We start from the raw sequence: 17,338 nt of genomic DNA on the forward strand, positions 1-17,338 counted from the left end.
TGCCCCTGCTCACCGGTGACACAGCAACACCAGATTAGATGACAGCGGATATGCAGATGCAGAGCACGGATGAAAGATGATGAGAGAAGAGGAGCGTTTTCTGAATGAGTGAACCCATTTCCAAAGCAGCAGTTTCCTTAAATTGGCTTGAAAGAGAAGCATGGCTGAAAATCGTGGGAGAGACTGTTTTTGGTAGCATTTGAAAAACTCCCTAAAAAAGAAGTGGTACATGTGTGATGCCCACGCACAAAAAAGATCTGATATTTCCCTCCATCGATTTCTTGACAGACTGAGCTGCTTGTGGGCTTCATCTGAGAGGATCTGTGTGTGTGTGTGTGTGTGTGTGTGTGTGTGTGTGTGTGTGTGTGTGTGTGTGTGTGTGTGTGTGTGTGTGTGTGTGTGTGTGTGTGTGTGTGTGTGTGTGTGTGTGTGTAAAGAAAGAAAAAAATAGAACAGAGATAACGAGCGGGACAAATTGAGTCATAAAATTGTCTGCATGTTTTTCACTTACAGCAAAGCAAGTTGTTCCTAAAGTACACGATCCGCTACACCACACCCCACTCAGCAAACAGCTGAGTGGGGTGTTTAGTATCGGTTTTGTTATTCACTTATTCCCAACATTACGTTACATCACCATAAGTTAAAGGATAGATACTCTACTGTGATCATTTATATTCTTTTACATTCATATCTTCATTAGAATTGGTTCACGATGAATGAATAAGTGATTGGATAAGTTAGCCCATCCCAGCTAGTTTGTGTAGACAATAACTCAAAAACAATAAATTGCATCATCTTGTAACACAAATAATTAAAAATAGCACATACCCAAGATGAGCTGATTAAGTTCTTGTGAACTTTGATGCTCCAGTTCAATCCCAAAAGCATTTTTGTTTTACTGTGTAATATCCCACCGAGGTGATAGTGTGGTGGTTAAGCATTGGGCTTGAGACTAGAGGTAGTGAGGGCCTTAAATAACCTGAGTTGGACTGTTGTCCCATCCAGATGGAGTCATGGACTCTTATCTCCTTCATGCTGCAAAACCTGTAGATAAGCATTTGCATTAATGGTCCTCAGAGCCTATGTAGACAAATACAAACTTGGGGCCTTTCTCTAATTAATTTAAGCCCACGATCTGCTCACTCACCTTAGTGATGCTGAGATCTGAGAAGTGGCTACTGTTTTGGCCATTACCATGATAATCATCCAGTTCCTGCAAAACACAAATGTTCCCCTATACTCTCTAGACACATGTGTCTTACAACCAGCGGTTCTTGAGATCTGATTACAGACTCACACATGGCACAGATGGACTGACTACTGCATCAGACAGGTCTGTTTAGTCTGGTCAGTATGTGGACCGTGCAACGTTCAGAAAAGAAAAGAAAAAAAAAAACAAATAAAATGAGACTTGAGATTGGGAGGACACCAGGAGAATGAATTTGAATGTGAGTGAGCCTTAAAAGCGTGCATGGGCGTGTGTGTGCGGTGCACATGATTGTGTGTGTGATGGTGTGTGAGCTGGCAGGAAAGCTGCTTGGCAGGCTGGAGACAACAGTTTGGAGCAGTGAGCGTCACAGACAATGTGGGTCATGAAATGCGCCTGGCGTATGAGGAGCAGGTGGCAGTATACATCAGCAGCTGAATATATGCAAGCAAGTTGTGTGTGTGTGTGCGTGCACACTCGTGTTTGTGTTTGACAGCAGCCTGTATTCATGCTGAAACATCTGCTGGGTTGGAGAACGTGAGAGTGGCTCCAAAGTTTGTTCAGCAGGCCAGCTGCTCTCACGGAGCTTTGAGACGTAGATGGTTAATTTTCAGCACATCCGTCAGGGGTACTGAAGATAACGTGTCGAAACATTTTGTAGTTTCACAGTTTTTCATTACTTTGGTGGGAAGTAATAATAAGTGAGGGATTACTGTGGAACATCTTCCTCTAATGTCCAACTGGATGCCCGACCTCACTCAGCAAGAGTCGAGTGTCGAGCAGCTTTTTCATCAGCGGTCACAGTTTATATATTTTCATTCGGTAACCTCTTTCTATCACTCCTCTTCTACCTCTCTCTCAGTTATAAGATCAGCACTGTGCATTTTATTTTCCAAAGGAGTGCCAAATGCACAGACACACTCAGTGAATGTGGTGAAAAGCTGATTACAGTGAATTGAGAAAGAAAAGTGCAAGACGTACTGTATGCAGTATTTAAAACTCATCTGTCATATAGCTCGGATAGGGTCACTTTTCGATTGTTTGAGTATCTGGGTAATACACCACATTTCATTTTGAAAGAACTTTGGTTATTCCCATTCTAATCCAATTCCATCGTTTGCACGGTTTATTTTTCTGTAGGCAAAGGCTATTCACCCAACTGTTGGGCAGATAAGTCATACATTGAACATTACACGCCCAACCGTTGGGCAGATAAATATGATGTCTTACCTTATTCGCCCAACCGTGATCATGCATTTGACACATTTTGTGCATCTACACTACGTTTTTTACACCACTCTTTTTAGGCTCTATTGCAGTGTATGTTTGACACATTTAACAGCACCGTCTTTAATTACTGCGAAAAAAAACACAGCAATGGATGAAAGCAGACAAACTTCAGAAGCATTTTGAACTGAAGCCTGTTAACGACGACGAAACAGTTTTTATGAACCAAATGCTGCTTGTTGCCTGGGTGTGATAAGCCAAACAGAACGGTTTTAAATCACAGCCCCTCCATGGGCTGCAAACCCTCCCACAATCGGCGAGAAAATATCCGCCTTTTTTCCACGTTGAAACCGGACGTGAACTTACAAGCGCGCTCATTGGTCGGCTGTGGTTGGGCATATATGCTTGCATATTTACTTTACTGAACCAATGGTTGGGTGTATAGCCACTCCGTTTTCCGGTAGGTAATTAAGTCGGCGAATCGTTGTGAAAGGGTGAGGTTGGCTCGTTAAAACTTAGCGTAGCAACAGTGTCTTCATGCCAAACTGGAAATTCTGTGAGCAGACCCACAGATTTCTCCATCTGGTCAAATGCATTGAGTTAAATCCACAGTCAATCCATCAATCAGTCCAGTTAAATCCATTAAATCCATGCATTTCGGCATCGTCGTCCCCGCACTAGTTTCTGTCGGTCTCTTGACACCTGCACAGCAACGTGGTCAGGACGTGGAGTTATACACCAAAGTGAAATGTTTGAATATTTTGCCACCGTCTACTCAACATTTTATGGCCTAAAATCTCACGATTAACCAATCAGATTTGCGGAACAAATGTAATTGGATTACAATAATTATTATTCAGCCTGCAATATTTAATTACACATGACCAAATCAAAGGAAATTGAAGACGGCTATAGAGGTGATAGTTATAGACCATATCAGCTGAATGAGTGTAACTGTTGAGAAAATATACCCCTGTGGTCCACTTAGACCCCATGTCTACTGATTAAGGTTAAAGCTGTAGTGTGTAGGATTTAGGTTTGCTTCTGAGCATCCATCCATTTTTGATACACACTTACTCCAGTTAAAAGTCACGGGGGGGCTGGAGCCTATCCCAACAGTCATAGGGTGGTACACCCTGGCCATGATGCCAGTGTATCACAGCGCTACATATGGACAAACACATTCACACCCACACACGCTCATACCTACGGTCAATTTAAAGTTTCCAACTCGCCTAACATGCATGCCTTATGGATGTCGGAGGAAGCCAGAGCATCTGGAGGAAACCCCCGCAAAAATGAGGAGAACATGTAAACTCCACATGGAAAAGCCCCACATGGGAAGCAATCCCACAACCTTCTTGCTGTGAGGCAACAGTGCTAACCACTCTTACCAAGCTGCCTGCTTCTGAGCAGAAATGGATTATAGCATTCATAACCATCTGTTGTTTTGTGTATAATTACCTGCAACAACGAGCTGATGTGTTTTCACAAGCTAAGAATGAGCCCTTCGTGGGAGCAGGCGCCCTCTCAGAGGCGTTATGTTGATACAGTATGTCCCAAAAGGGACATACAACATTTTCCAAAGTATATGCTATACTGGAATATAAGTCCCACCTTTTTTCTGTGTCTGGAACCCGCTTTTTAAACACAGCTTTTCCCTGGGGGCAAGTTTAACAGCAGGCAGGAACTCAGTGTAGCACATGGGCACACCACTGCCTGTGCTGTTACTTTACATAAGGAGTTTTAAATTCCAGTCCTAAACAAGATGGACAAATAAACATGCATTGGACAACATATTGGATTTTATTTGGTGCAGTCTGCACAAAAGAAATTGGCGGACACGGATGGAGAAGTGAGTCTCCTGCCAGCACGGTCACTCTATTTTTGAAAACTGTCACTCTGACATAGATTTGTTATACAGTACCACACTGTATTTCTTAATGACAGATGTAAATGAAGTCAAAGCCATATTCATGTATCCACTGGCTATAAAAGTGAAAATTTAAACCTTATTTTTAGAATTAATTGCTCCCCTTCCAACTTTTGTTTTTTTTTTTTGTTTTTTTGTTGGGGGGGGGGGGGGGGGGGTTGCATGTCTTAAATGGAGAAATAGATGTATAGTAATAAATGAAATAATGTTGGCTACAACAAACATGATTTATCTTTGGTTCATACTGTCTGCAGTGAAATAGAAGTCAAAGTAAAGGATAGATACATTTTTTAAATTGCATTTTTAAGGGTTTTCTTTTTTTTTTTTTTTTTTTTTTAAGTTTGCAATTTTCATGTCATCCCAAACTTTTTCTGATTTGGGTTTGGAAAATTATTGTAGAAATTTGTTTTGTTTTGTTTTTTAAATGAACTATATGTTGAGTCAACCATCCAGGCAAAGATTGCATCTCAAGGAGAAGAAGAAGGGCCTTTATTTGCAAAATTGTTTTCTACATTTAACCTATCCAAATTACAGTTAGACACAATCCAACCACTAGGGGCAGTGGGTAGTCCAGCGCCCAACTCCAGATGTAGAGGTGCTGCCTTGGTCGGGGGCAGAGAAAGGAGCAGACTCCAGTGAGCATGGTTTTGATAGTTTTGAGGAAACCAGAGTATCCAGATAAAACTCACGCAAACAAGGGGACATGCAAAGTCATGGGTGGAATCAAACCCCAGACCTTTTTGCTGTGAAGCAAAAGCACTAACCCCTGAGCTACTGTGCTGCCCGAGCAACCACCACCACCAGCAGGTTGTTCAAAAGGCAACCTACCAGGAAGAAAGCCTGGGAGAGCTGAGATCAGCACCTTGGACAGCGCTTGTTCCAAGAAGCCTTAAGCAGGCAGCGTTATAAAGGTGGCAACTTAAAAGAATTTCATATATGATGTGATCACAGATTTTGGCCACATCCAAATTTCTGAGTGTTCAACCTCCAGCATGTGTGCTTCCTTCGGCTTTCAGCTTGTGCACAAAGTTTCAACAGAAAAGTCTTTGTTCACACAGGAAGGTTTTGAGTTAGTTGCCAGATAAAGTAGCAAAGCCTGACCGGTCTTTGTTCTTGGATGACAGGGCTCTCCTGGAGAGAGAGGAGCTGCTGGCCCTGGAGGTCCCATTGGACTGACAGGACGGAATGGCCCCCAAGGACCACCAGGACCTGCTGGAGAAAAGGGAGCTCCTGTGAGTATTTCTGTGTGACTTTCAATTAGTGAAAGATTCCTGTAAGTCTCCACACACACACACACACACACACTGCAGCTTGCAGCGAGTGAAGATTCGACTGCCAACTGTGTCAGACTTTATGATCCCTTTTATGTTCAGGGAGAAAAAGGTCCCATGGGTCCCGCCGGTCGTGATGGCATTCAAGGTCCTGTTGGTCTTCCTGGTTCAGCTGGTCCTCAGGGCCCCCCTGGAGAGGACGGTGACAAGGTGGAGTAAAGATGTGACACACTGGAAGGAAGGCTGTGAATTCAAATAGACTTTAGACAATCGTGTGCCTTTCAAAGCATGTAACAGCCTTGGAGAAAGATGTTACAGATGGAAAGTTCCTCCCTCCTTCTTTTTAAACATCTGTAGCCACGGAGATCAGAACAAAACAAAGACTTTCTCAAACAGATACAGCAGTTATATGCCTCATTTAAACAAATACATTTGTTCCTGCTCCGTATAGCCTCAAGTCTGCTCAAAAAACAATTACTCTCGAACCAGTAAACAAGATAAGCATCCCCTCAAAGTCGTAAAACATGGCTAAACAAACAACCGTGCTAAGATATTACTTCACACACGGAGCCGCAGCTCTGCATCTTAACACCGCTGCAGCCCACTCACCTCGTCTATCACTGCATTCTGTCAATCATAGCGCCACAGAGGCGAGACAGGAAGCCAATCAATTAATTGCAAACACTTGCCAAAGGTCTTTGTAGGCCAATCAGAGGAGAATCTCTTGAGAAGTATTTACCGCACAGTCACAGAAGGTTAAGGTGACACGCTAAAATATTGGATTTTGATTAAACATTGGAGCAAAGACTTTAGAGATGGAAAGATGTGAGCTGTGCTTTTTCTATCACACCGCAGGGAGAAGTTGGTGGACCTGGACAGAAGGGAAGCAAAGGTGACAAGGGTGAACTCGTAAGTTTTGTCTCCTCTCTCATTTTATATAAGGTACAGTAATTGGAACACAATTAAAAAAAAAAATCCATAGTAACTCAGTAAAGTGCACCAATCTCAGCTCAACCCAGCTGCTGAAATCTGAACTAAACACAGTAATTCAAAGGACACAGGTCGTTCCTGTCCTAAATAATCTGCAGCCTGTCTAATAACTGGAGTTATGTTGTGGTATATGTCTACTTAGTGTTCATCTTTTATATTTACTATATGGGTGCTGCAAAAACTGCACATCTAAATAAGTGCATCGCCCTAACATTTACATTCTAAATCTCTTTGGCCTTCTTTTTATCTAGTAGAAATGGATTATCTAGAGCAGTCATTCTCAAGCATGAGGCAAATGTTGAAGCCCACATTATACAAATGATCAGTCATTCAACTTAAAAAAAATTAACTTCAATTGCTGGCTTAAAATGTGAGTAAACTCAACTTCAAAATGAGTTTTGTTTTTTGTTTCACAATGTGAAGTTAAACTGACAGACTCACAGGCCAGACTTGTAACTCTTATTATTATTATTATTATTATTATTATTATTATTATTATTATTATTATATATTTTATTACAAAATTGAACATCAGAAGCTTTTTAATTTATTTTAAACCCTCAGGGGTTCAAATTAATGATGTTTTATGGTTCTGGATCCCAAAGGGTTAATAACCTCTCCTGGCCTACATGCAGTGGGACCACCATGGGGTCATAGCCTACACTTTGGGAATCATGGGCCTAGTGCTTTCTAGGGGAGCTCCTTTTACTTAATTTTAGCACTGTAATTGTCATTTGTCTTGTCACTTATCCATCCATTTTTAATATCCGCTTACTCCAGTTAAGGGTTACGGGGGGCTGGAGCCTATTTCAGCAGTCTTAGGGTGTGAGATGGGGTACACCCTGTACAGGACACCAGTCTATCGCAGGGCCACTGTGTCATTATATGAGCTATTTTAACGTGATATAAGTATATATCTCTAAAAACATCTTTTTAAAGGCTGCAGAAGCCTTTTTTAATCTCATTTCAAAATTATATGTGCTATATTGAGTCAGACAGCCTCACTACCTTAAAATTCTTTATCAAATAATTATTTTAAATATATTAAATATTTATTTAACTGGCTGCCAAATTTGTCTTTAAAGTGAGCATATCTAGAAATGTCTCAAAGTTGGTGCACTACCTCACTGCTGTGCTTGTTTAGGTAATTGCCTATAGGTTCAAGTCTGGGATATAGTTTCAGAAGAGCGTTAGGATTGGAGGGTTTAGGATTCTAATCAGAATGTGAGTGAGATTTGTGGTCGTCAAAACAAAGTTGGCCCATTTGTCAGTGTGTTGAAATTACAATAGCATAAATTACATAAACATATATTTGCTCATATTTAGTGTGTGTCACATGACTTTTCTGTGGCAAATCTGGCATACAGTAAATGCATCTTAAAATAAGCATTTTCTACTTCTAACTTTTGAACACTTCTTACAGCCTGCCTATATCAAGCCTTGAACCATCTTATTTTAATATTATTTTCTAGTAAAATTATTTTGCTGCATATGCAGATTATTTCACTTATACTGAATGAATATGTTTGCAGGGTCCACCCGGTCCCAGCGGTCTACAGGGTGTGGTCGGAGCTCCTGGTCCAGCTGTGAGTATTTCCTTCACCTTGCTGTATCATCCATTTTTCTATGGATGTGCATCCTACATGTATAATACTGTAAATTAGAGATAAGAAATAACATGTTTAAATACGTGATTGTAGCGCCAAATGACCACTTGGTTCTCCATGCAGACCTCAAAAATCCGTTTCACTGTATGCTCAACACCAAAGAGCACAATGAAAAAGATTTTGCACAAATCAAAAGTATTATTTGCAAAATCAACAACATAATAACAACAGTGAGAAATGCATGTAAATGTGTGCACAGATTAGTTTTTCTATCAAAATAATAAAATGTGTTTATTGTATTGGTTTCTGGTTTAAATACCGGCCAGAGACCATGAAATGGAAACTCTAATTTGATTATCCGCACCACCTCAGGGCCCTGTAACACCGCTGTAAGTGCTGATTCCAATCTCAAATTGAAATTAGAATTGAAATTAGCTGTAGGCGGAGCGGTCAGCGCGGGATTTCATTGCCATCCAAAGGCACAATTTTAGCCCCGTGACTTCAGATTCACTGCCATCACAAAGTAATGTGTGTCTCTGCAGGACTCGACCCTGTTATCCAGGAGTTTCTATTCATCTGCAATATGCATTAATTTTATACTTTTTGGGGGCTTTTTAATCATCTTATATAAGTTGTGTTCATCTATATGCTAAAAGGGACAGTTCGCCCTTAACGGTGCATAGGCAGCACCCTCTATTCTATGACATTCAGCTTCTAATTTTAAGGTGCGTTTACACATAACCAAGACGCGTTACGAATGTCATTTTTCTGTCATTCGTGACACATTCCTGACATTCTTAATGTGACTTAACGCATCTGAATAGGTTTCTTAATAGTGCGTGTTGGTGCGTGATATTCTTGATATTTGTGGAGCATGTTTTTGCCTGTCAAAAAATCTTCCACGAATGTCACACACCACCCTCATTTCGTCTCACGTCGTGGAGGTCGCAACTGAGCGTATTGATCCGCCTTGATGAGTATTGATCCTTAATAGAACGTGACAACGTTCGTAGTGGTTCCTGTGATGATTCTTGGAGCCCAAACTGTCACACGTTATTACGAAGTGACACGGAAACTGTCAAATGTTGACACGACTTGTAATGCGGCGTCACATTTCATTGCGCGCCACGACGAATCAGTTTTCTGTCACGTGCGCACAAACGCGGCTCCAAATGTCGTTCCACAGTTCCTGCTGAAGCTCCTCAGGACGCTCCTGCAGGTGTTCCACCTGCTGTTGTAACCGATGATTGGGAGAACGAGTCTGAACAACTAGAGGAGCGAGAGGAGACTCACGTGCAGCCAGACATCTCTGCACCTCCTCCAGTCTGGCGGAGGAAGAAGCGTGCGCACAATTAAACCCTGCTGCACCGCATTCAGTTTGATTGCTGACACAAAGTCGGCTAAAAGTCTCATTTCAGTGCTCTTCAGCGCGCTCCTGCAGGTGTCCCACCTGCTGCATGTGCCTGATATTTGGTAAAATGGGCGAGACGAGAGCCGTATGAAGCCACACATCTGGCTCTGTCCTCCTCCTCCTCTCTGCACCACTCCATGGCACAGAGCCCAACTACGCATGCAGTCACAATTTGGTTGGATGAATATGGGTGTGTGTGGAGACAATTCACCTCGTTCACAACGTGACAGAACTTAACGATGCACTGTTACGTGCAATAGCACGCAACGACACGGAACACTATTCTTGACCGTGCGTAATGGTTCCTGATAATTCTCCATCAACACGTGCCATTAATCGTAATGTGTGGTAACAAGTTGCAGCAGTTCCTGAGGACACCTGACGCCTCTGCCCTGAATCATCACATTCGTGATAAGCGGCCAAGAATGTGCTTCGTGGCATTCGTGACTTGTCATCGTTATGTGTAAACGCAGCATTAGGAATCAGTGAAGTTGTCTGAATCTATTGAAACAAGCATCCTGATTTTTAAAATAATATTTATTTTGTAAATGAACAAAAATGACATTGGCACATTCTATTTTTATTTTATTTTTATTTTATTATATTTTATTGCTTTTTTTAAAAATTGCTTTTTGGAAGTATTTTTTAAAATCTTTAAAAAATTTTCCCCAAAAATATCTTTAATTCCATTACAGTTACAAACAATCAATCAATCAATTTTATTTATATAGCGCCAAATCACAACAAACAGTTGCCCCAAGGCGCTTTATATTGTAAGGCAAGGCCATACAATAATTACGTAAAAACCCCAACGGTCAAAACGACCCCCTGTGAGCAAGCACTTGGCGACAGTGGGAAGGGAAAACTCCCTTTTAACAGGAAGAAACCTCCAGCAGAACCAGGCTTAGGGAGGGGCAGTCTTCTGCTGGGACTGGTTGGGGCTGAGGGGAGAGAATCGGGAAAAAGACATGCTGTGGAAGAGAGCAGAGATCAATCACTAATGATTAAATGCAGAGTGGTGCATACAGAGCAAAAAGAGAAAGAAACACTCAGTGCATCATGGGAACCCCCCAGCAGTCTAAGTCTATAGCAGCATAACTAAGGGATGGTTCAGGGTCACCTGATCCAGCCCTAACTATAAGCTTTAGCAAAAAGGAAAGTTTTAAGCCTAATCTTAAAAGTAGAGAGGGTGTCTGTCTCCCTGATCTGAATTGGGAGCTGGTTCCACAGGAGAGGAACCTGAAAGCTGAAGGCTCTGCCTCCCATTCTACTCTTACAAACCCTGGGAACTACAAGTAAGCCTGCAGTCTGAGAGCGAAGCGCTGTATTGGGGTGATATGGTACTATGAGGTCCTTAAGATAAGATGGGACCTGATTATTCAAAACCTTATAAGTAAGAAGAAGAATTTTAAATTCTATTCTAGAATTAACAGGAAGCCAATGAAGAGAGGCCAATATGGGTGAGATATGCTCTCTCCTTCTAGTCCCCGTTAGTACTCTAGCTGCAGCATTTTGAATTAACTGAAGGCTTTTCAGGGAACTTTTAGGACAACCTGATAATAATGAATTACAATAGTCCAGCCTAGAGGAAATAAATGCAGGAATTAGTTTTTCAGCGTCACTCTGAGACAAGACCTTTCTAATTTTAGAGATATTACGTAAATGCAAAAAAGCAGTCCTACATATTTGTTTAATATGCGCATTGAATGACATATCCTGATCAAAAATGACTCCAAGATTTCTCACAGTATTACTAGAGGTCAGGGTAATGCCATCCAGAATAAGGATCTGGTTAGACACCATGTTTCTAAGATTTGTGGGGCAAAGTACAATAACTTCAGTTTTATCTGAGTTTAAAAGCAGGAAATTAGAGGTCATCCATGTCTTTATGTCTGTAAGACAATCCTGCAGTTTAGCTAATTGGTGTGTGTCCTCTGGCTTCATGGATAGATAAAGCTGGGTATCATCTGCGTAACAATGAAAATTTAAGCAATGCCGTCTAATAATACTGCCTAAGGGAAGCATGTATAAAGTGAATAAAATTGGTCCTAGCACAGAACCTTGTGGAACTCCATAATTAACCTTATTCTGTGAAGAAGATTCCCCATTTACATGAACAAATTGTAATCTATTAGATAAATATGATTCAAACCACCGCAGCGCAGTGCCTTTAATACCTATGGCATGCTCTAATCTCTGTAATAAAATTTTATGGTCAACAGTATCAAAAGCAGCACTGAGGTCTAACAGAACAAGCACAGAGATGAGTCCACTGTCTGAGGCCATAAGAAGATCATTTGTAACCTTCACTAATGCTGTTTCTGTACTATGATGAATTCTAAAACCTGACTGAAACTCTTCAAATAGACCATTCCTCTGCAGATGATCAGTTAGCTGTTTTACAACTACCCTTTCAAGAAATTTTGAGAGAAAAGGAAGGTTGGAGATTGGCCTATAATTAGCTAAGATAGCTGGGTCAAGTGATGGCTTTTTAAGTAATGGTTTAATTACTGCCACCTTAAAAGCCTGTGGTACATAGCCAACTAATAAAGATAGATTGATCATATTTAAGATCGAAGCATTAAATAATGGTAGGGCTTCCTTGAGCAGCCTGGTAGGAATGGGGTCTAATAGACATGTTGATGGTTTGGAGGAAGTAACTAATGAAAATAACTCAGAACAATCAGAGAGAAAGAGTCTAACCAAATACCAGTGTCACTGAAAGCAGCCAAAGATAACGATACGTCTTTGGGATGGTTATGAGTAATTTTTTCTCTAATAGTTAAAATTTTATTAGCAAAGAAAGTCATGAAGTCATTACTAGTTAAAGTTAAAGGAATACTCGGCTCAATAGAGCTCTGACTCTTTGTCAGCCTGGCTACAGTGCTGAAAAGAAACCTGGGGTTGTTCTTATTTTCTTCAATTAGTGATGAGTAGTAAGATGTCCTAGCTTTACGGAGGGCTTTTTTATAGAGCAACAGACTCTTTTTCCAGGCTAAGTGAAGATCTTCTAAATTAGAGAGACACCATTTCCTCTCCAACCTATGGGTTATCTGCTTTAAGCTGCGAGTTTGTGAGTTATACCACGGAGTCAGGCACTTCTGATTTAAAGCTCTCTCTTTCAGAGGAGCTACAGCATCCAAAGTTGTCTTCAATGAGGATGTAAAACTATTGACGAGATACTCTATCTCACTTACAGAGTTTAGGTAGCTACTCTGCACTGTGTTGGTATATGGCATTAGAGAACATAAAGAAGGAATCATATCCTTAAACCTAGTTACAGCGCTTTCTGAAAGACTTCTAGTGTAATGAAACTTATTCCCCACTGCTGGGTAGTCCATCAGAGTAAATGTAAATGTTATTAAGAAATGATCAGACAGAAGGGAGTTTTCAGGGAATACTGTTAAGTCTTCAATTTCCATACCAAAAGTCAGAACAAGATCTAAGATATGATTAAAGTGGTGGGTGGACTCATTTACATTTTGAGCAAAGCCAGTTGGGTCTAATAATAGATTAAATGCAGTGTTGAGGCTGTCATCTCAGCATCTGTGTGGATGTTAAAATTGCCCACTATAATTATCTTATCTGAGCTAAGCACTAAGTCAGACAAAAGGTCTGAAAATTCACAGAGAAACTCACAGTAACGACCAGGTGGACGATAGATAATAACAAATAAAACTGGTTTTTGGGACTTCCAATTTGGATGGACAAGACTAAGAGTCAATCATTCAAATGAATTAAAGCTCTGTCTGGGTTTTTGATTAATTAATAAGCTGGAATGGAAGATTGCTGCTAATCCTCCGCCTCGGCCCGTGCTACGAGCATTCTGGCAGTTAGTGTGACTCGGGGGTGTTGACTCATTTAAACTAACATATTCATCCTGCTGTAACCAGGTTTCTGTAAGGCAGAATAAATCAATATGTTGATCAATTATTATATCATTTACTAACAGGGACTTAGACGAGAGAGACCTAATGTTTAATAGACCACATTTAACTGTTTTAGTCTGTGGTGCAGTTGAAGGTGCTATATTATTTTTTCTTTTTGAATTTTTATGCTTAAATAGATTTTTGCTGGTTATTGGTGGTCTGGGAGCAGGCACCGTCTCTACGGGGATGGGGTAATGAGGGGATGGCAGGGGGAGAGAAGCTGCAGAGAGGTGTGTAAGACTACAACTCTGCTTCCTGGTCCCAACCCTGGATAGTCACGGTTTGGAGGATTTAAGAAAATTGGCCAGATTTCTAGAAATGAGAGCTGCTCCATCCAAAGTGGGATGGATGCCGTCTCTCCTAACAAGACCAGGTTTTCCCCAGAAGCTTTGCCAATTATCTATGAAGCCCACCTCATTTTTTGGACACCACTCAGACAGCTAGCAATTCAGGGAGAACATGCGGCTAAACATGTCACTCCTGGTCCGATTGGGGAGGCGCCCAGAGAAAACTACAGAGTCTGACATTGTTTTTGCAAAGTTACACACCGATTCAATGTTAATTTTAGTGACCTCCGATTGGCGTAACCGGGTTTCATTACTGCCGACGTGAATTACAATCTTACCAAATTTACGCTTAGCCTTAGCCAGCAGTTTCAAATTTCCTTCAATGTCGCCTGCTCTGGCCCCCGGAAGACAATTGTCTATGGTTGCTGGTGTCGTTAACTTCACATTTCTCAAAACAGAGTCGCCAATAACCAGAGTTTGATCCTCGGCGGGTGTGTCGTCGAGTGGGGAAAAACAGTTAGAGATGTGAACGGGTTGGCGGTGTACACGGGGCTTCTGTTTAGGGCTACGCTTCCTCCTCACAGTCACCCAGTCGGCCTGCTTTCCCGGCTGCTCGGGATCTGCCAGAGGGAAACTAACGGCGGCTAAGCTACCTTGGTCCGCACCGACTACAGGGGCCTGGCGAGCTGTAGAATTTTCCACGGTGCGGAGCCGAGTCTCCAATTCACCCAGCCTGGCCTCCAAAGCTACGAATAAGCTACACTTATTACAAGTACCAGTACTGCTAAAGGAGGCCGAGGAATAACTAAACATTTCACACCCAGAGCAGAAACGTGCAGGAGAGACAGGAGAAGCCGCCATGCTAAACTGGCTAAGAGCTAGTAGCTGCGCTAAGCTAGCGGATTCCTAAAAACACAGAAGCTGAATATTGTGTAAATAATTTAGAGGCGATTCAGCAGAAGGAGTGCTTTAGTTAAGGCACGTGAAGATTACACTGTGAAACAAATCGTTATCTAGGTAACTAGATCAATCTAACTGCACAGATTAAACAGCTAACGGATACAGCAAAACACCGCTGTGCTCCGGAACAGGAAGTGATACAATACCGCAGTGACCTGCACAGTAACCGTAGTTAAGTGAGTGAACTCAACAAACAAGAGGCATTTGTTTTGGATAATGTCCAGCCATGACTTTTCCTTTCATGTAAATGACATACCCATGATGTTAATCTGCACAGATCTAGAACTGCACAGATTTTGGTGTTCCCTAGCCATAAAAAAGATCACTTCTCATTAGATTAGGTTAGGCAGAACTTTATTGATCCCTTGGGAATACTCCCTCAGGAAAATTGAGATTCCAGCAGCATTGTATAGCAACACAGGATAAGAAGTAAACAGAGTACCAAAAATTAAAGTATAAAACAACAGAGTACCATAAATGAAAGTATAAAACAATTTGCAAATATAAATATAAATACACAAATATAAATACCAGAAATTCTGCTCACCACTAGCTACTACTGTTCCTCTCCTTCCCGTCCACTGTCTTTCTGTTACTCCATGCCATAAAACCCTGGCATTTCCAATCTTGAAGATAGCTTCCATATCTGCTAATCTGCTAAATGAAAAATGGTAAAACGGTTAAACATTTAGCTGAAGCTACCACAAACTGCTAACTTTTATTCTATGAATTTAGCTTTGGTGAGTTTTTTTTTTTCTCCTTTTGTCAGAAATCTGTGAAAAACAGACCTAATGAGCTAAACTTTTAATTATAGCATAAACATGGAGGTTTTCAAAAAGGTTTAGCATGTTAACAGTACAAGGTGATGCGTATTGCCTTTGTGCGATGTGTAAATTTCACTTATTGGGCTAATAGCTTGTAAATTTCACTGATCAGAATCAGAATCAGAATAGCCTTTATTCGCCAAGTACGTATCTGTAAGAATACAAGGGGTTTGACTCCGGTTTGAGCTGCACTCTCTCTGTACGGGCATGTATAAAAATATAGACTAAACAATGAAGAATTCATAGTAAAAATGTGCAAATAACATAAAATGTGCAATTCAAAATGTTATTGGGTTAATGTCTAAACCACAAGAGCAACAGATGTCTGATTTTAGGATTTCAAACATTTTTAGCCCTAAAATGTTATTTAAAAATAAATGATTTTAAAATTAGCACTTTAGACGGTTTTGCAAAGTTCAAAATAAAGACCCCGACATTTGCACAACTTAGATGCACGCACTTGCGCACACTGTGTCGTGCAACGTGTTAACGGGTGTAGACTAAACGTGAGAGGGGCTTGTGCAATTGCGCAGAGAATTTTGAAATGTTCAAAAAATCTTTCACGCATAAATATCATGCAACAAACGTGAAGTAGTAGTGAACGTTGCGCAATCTACTCACTACATGCAGCTTATCAAGTTAAGTAAAGAAGTGAACAGTGTGCGTGACTGCGTCAGTGCACCGCATCACAGTGCAGCTCATCTAAATGATTATAACGAGATGTTAAATCTATCACAAACATACTGTTACAGCTGCACACAAGAAGGAAAGAACATGGAACTGTTTTACCAAGCCATGACAATGTAAACATGACAAATAATTACCTTTTAGACGGTTCCAAATGCTTTCTCCACCTCGTTCAGCACGCAGGAGAAAAGCAAAAGCTGGAGCGGTCCTCTGTGATTCAGGATGTGATTAGAGGCGTTTTCAGCAGCTAACTCAGACAGAAAATGATTCATCTGCTACAAAATAATTATTTTATATATGCAGCATCCAGCGCACAGCGCATGGCAGCCGGTGGAACAAAGCACAGCATCCAGCTTGGAACACAGTGGGTCTTCACAATGTTGCGTCCAAGTGTGCGGATCAAAGTCGTTTCACTAATTAGCTTCTAGCTGATTAGCTGAAGTGCGCTCACCACTGGTCATTTTTTTAGTGCACCCCTTTAATCACAATGAGCTAAAACGTTGTGCACTCCAATTTAATGGCAGTCACATGTGCCATGGTGATGTCCAATCCAGTGCCTTTGCACTCAGGTTAAGCACTGTTTTGAGAGTAACTAGCACTTGGACAAAAAAAAAGATGTTATTCCCCTCATTAGTTTTCAGATTAATAGACAGACCTGCCCCAAAACGCAATCAGATAATTTGCTTCCTCGTAAATACGTTGCTCATTACAAGTACAGGTAAACCCCGTTAACTTGCGTTTCACCTTTACTGGCCGTCGATTTGTGGACCCTGAAAATTAAGACTACTCTGTAAAGACTACTGTATGTTTTTGGTCAACCTCATTAACTTGCACGGGTTAATAAGACTGACCTGTATCTAACATGTACTTGCACACATTCACACATATATATGTGCTGTAATGATAAAACACCCAGTACTTTGTGTCCATGGTGGTGAAGCATGCGAAAAGCTGCTAACTTTAAATTCACAAGAAATATGAATTGTGGCAGCTTACAGTTTGACA

General features: G+C 41.0%; 1 protein-coding gene across 1 annotated transcript in view; it reads left to right on the forward strand.

The window, feature by feature from the left end:
- LOC117521658 (collagen alpha-1(XI) chain-like) overlaps positions 1-17,338 on the forward strand; it is a 221,153-nt gene that overhangs the window by 165,871 nt on the left and 37,944 nt on the right. Inside the window, 4 exon segments of the mRNA XM_034182979.1 lie at positions 5,492-5,599; positions 5,741-5,848; positions 6,494-6,547; positions 8,161-8,214. Coding sequence (XP_034038870.1) covers positions 5,492-5,599; positions 5,741-5,848; positions 6,494-6,547; positions 8,161-8,214 — 324 coding nt within the window.

The sequence above is a fragment of the Thalassophryne amazonica genome, chromosome 12 (assembly GCF_902500255.1).
Source record: "Thalassophryne amazonica chromosome 12, fThaAma1.1, whole genome shotgun sequence".
Lineage (NCBI taxonomy): Eukaryota > Metazoa > Chordata > Actinopteri > Batrachoidiformes > Batrachoididae > Thalassophryne > Thalassophryne amazonica.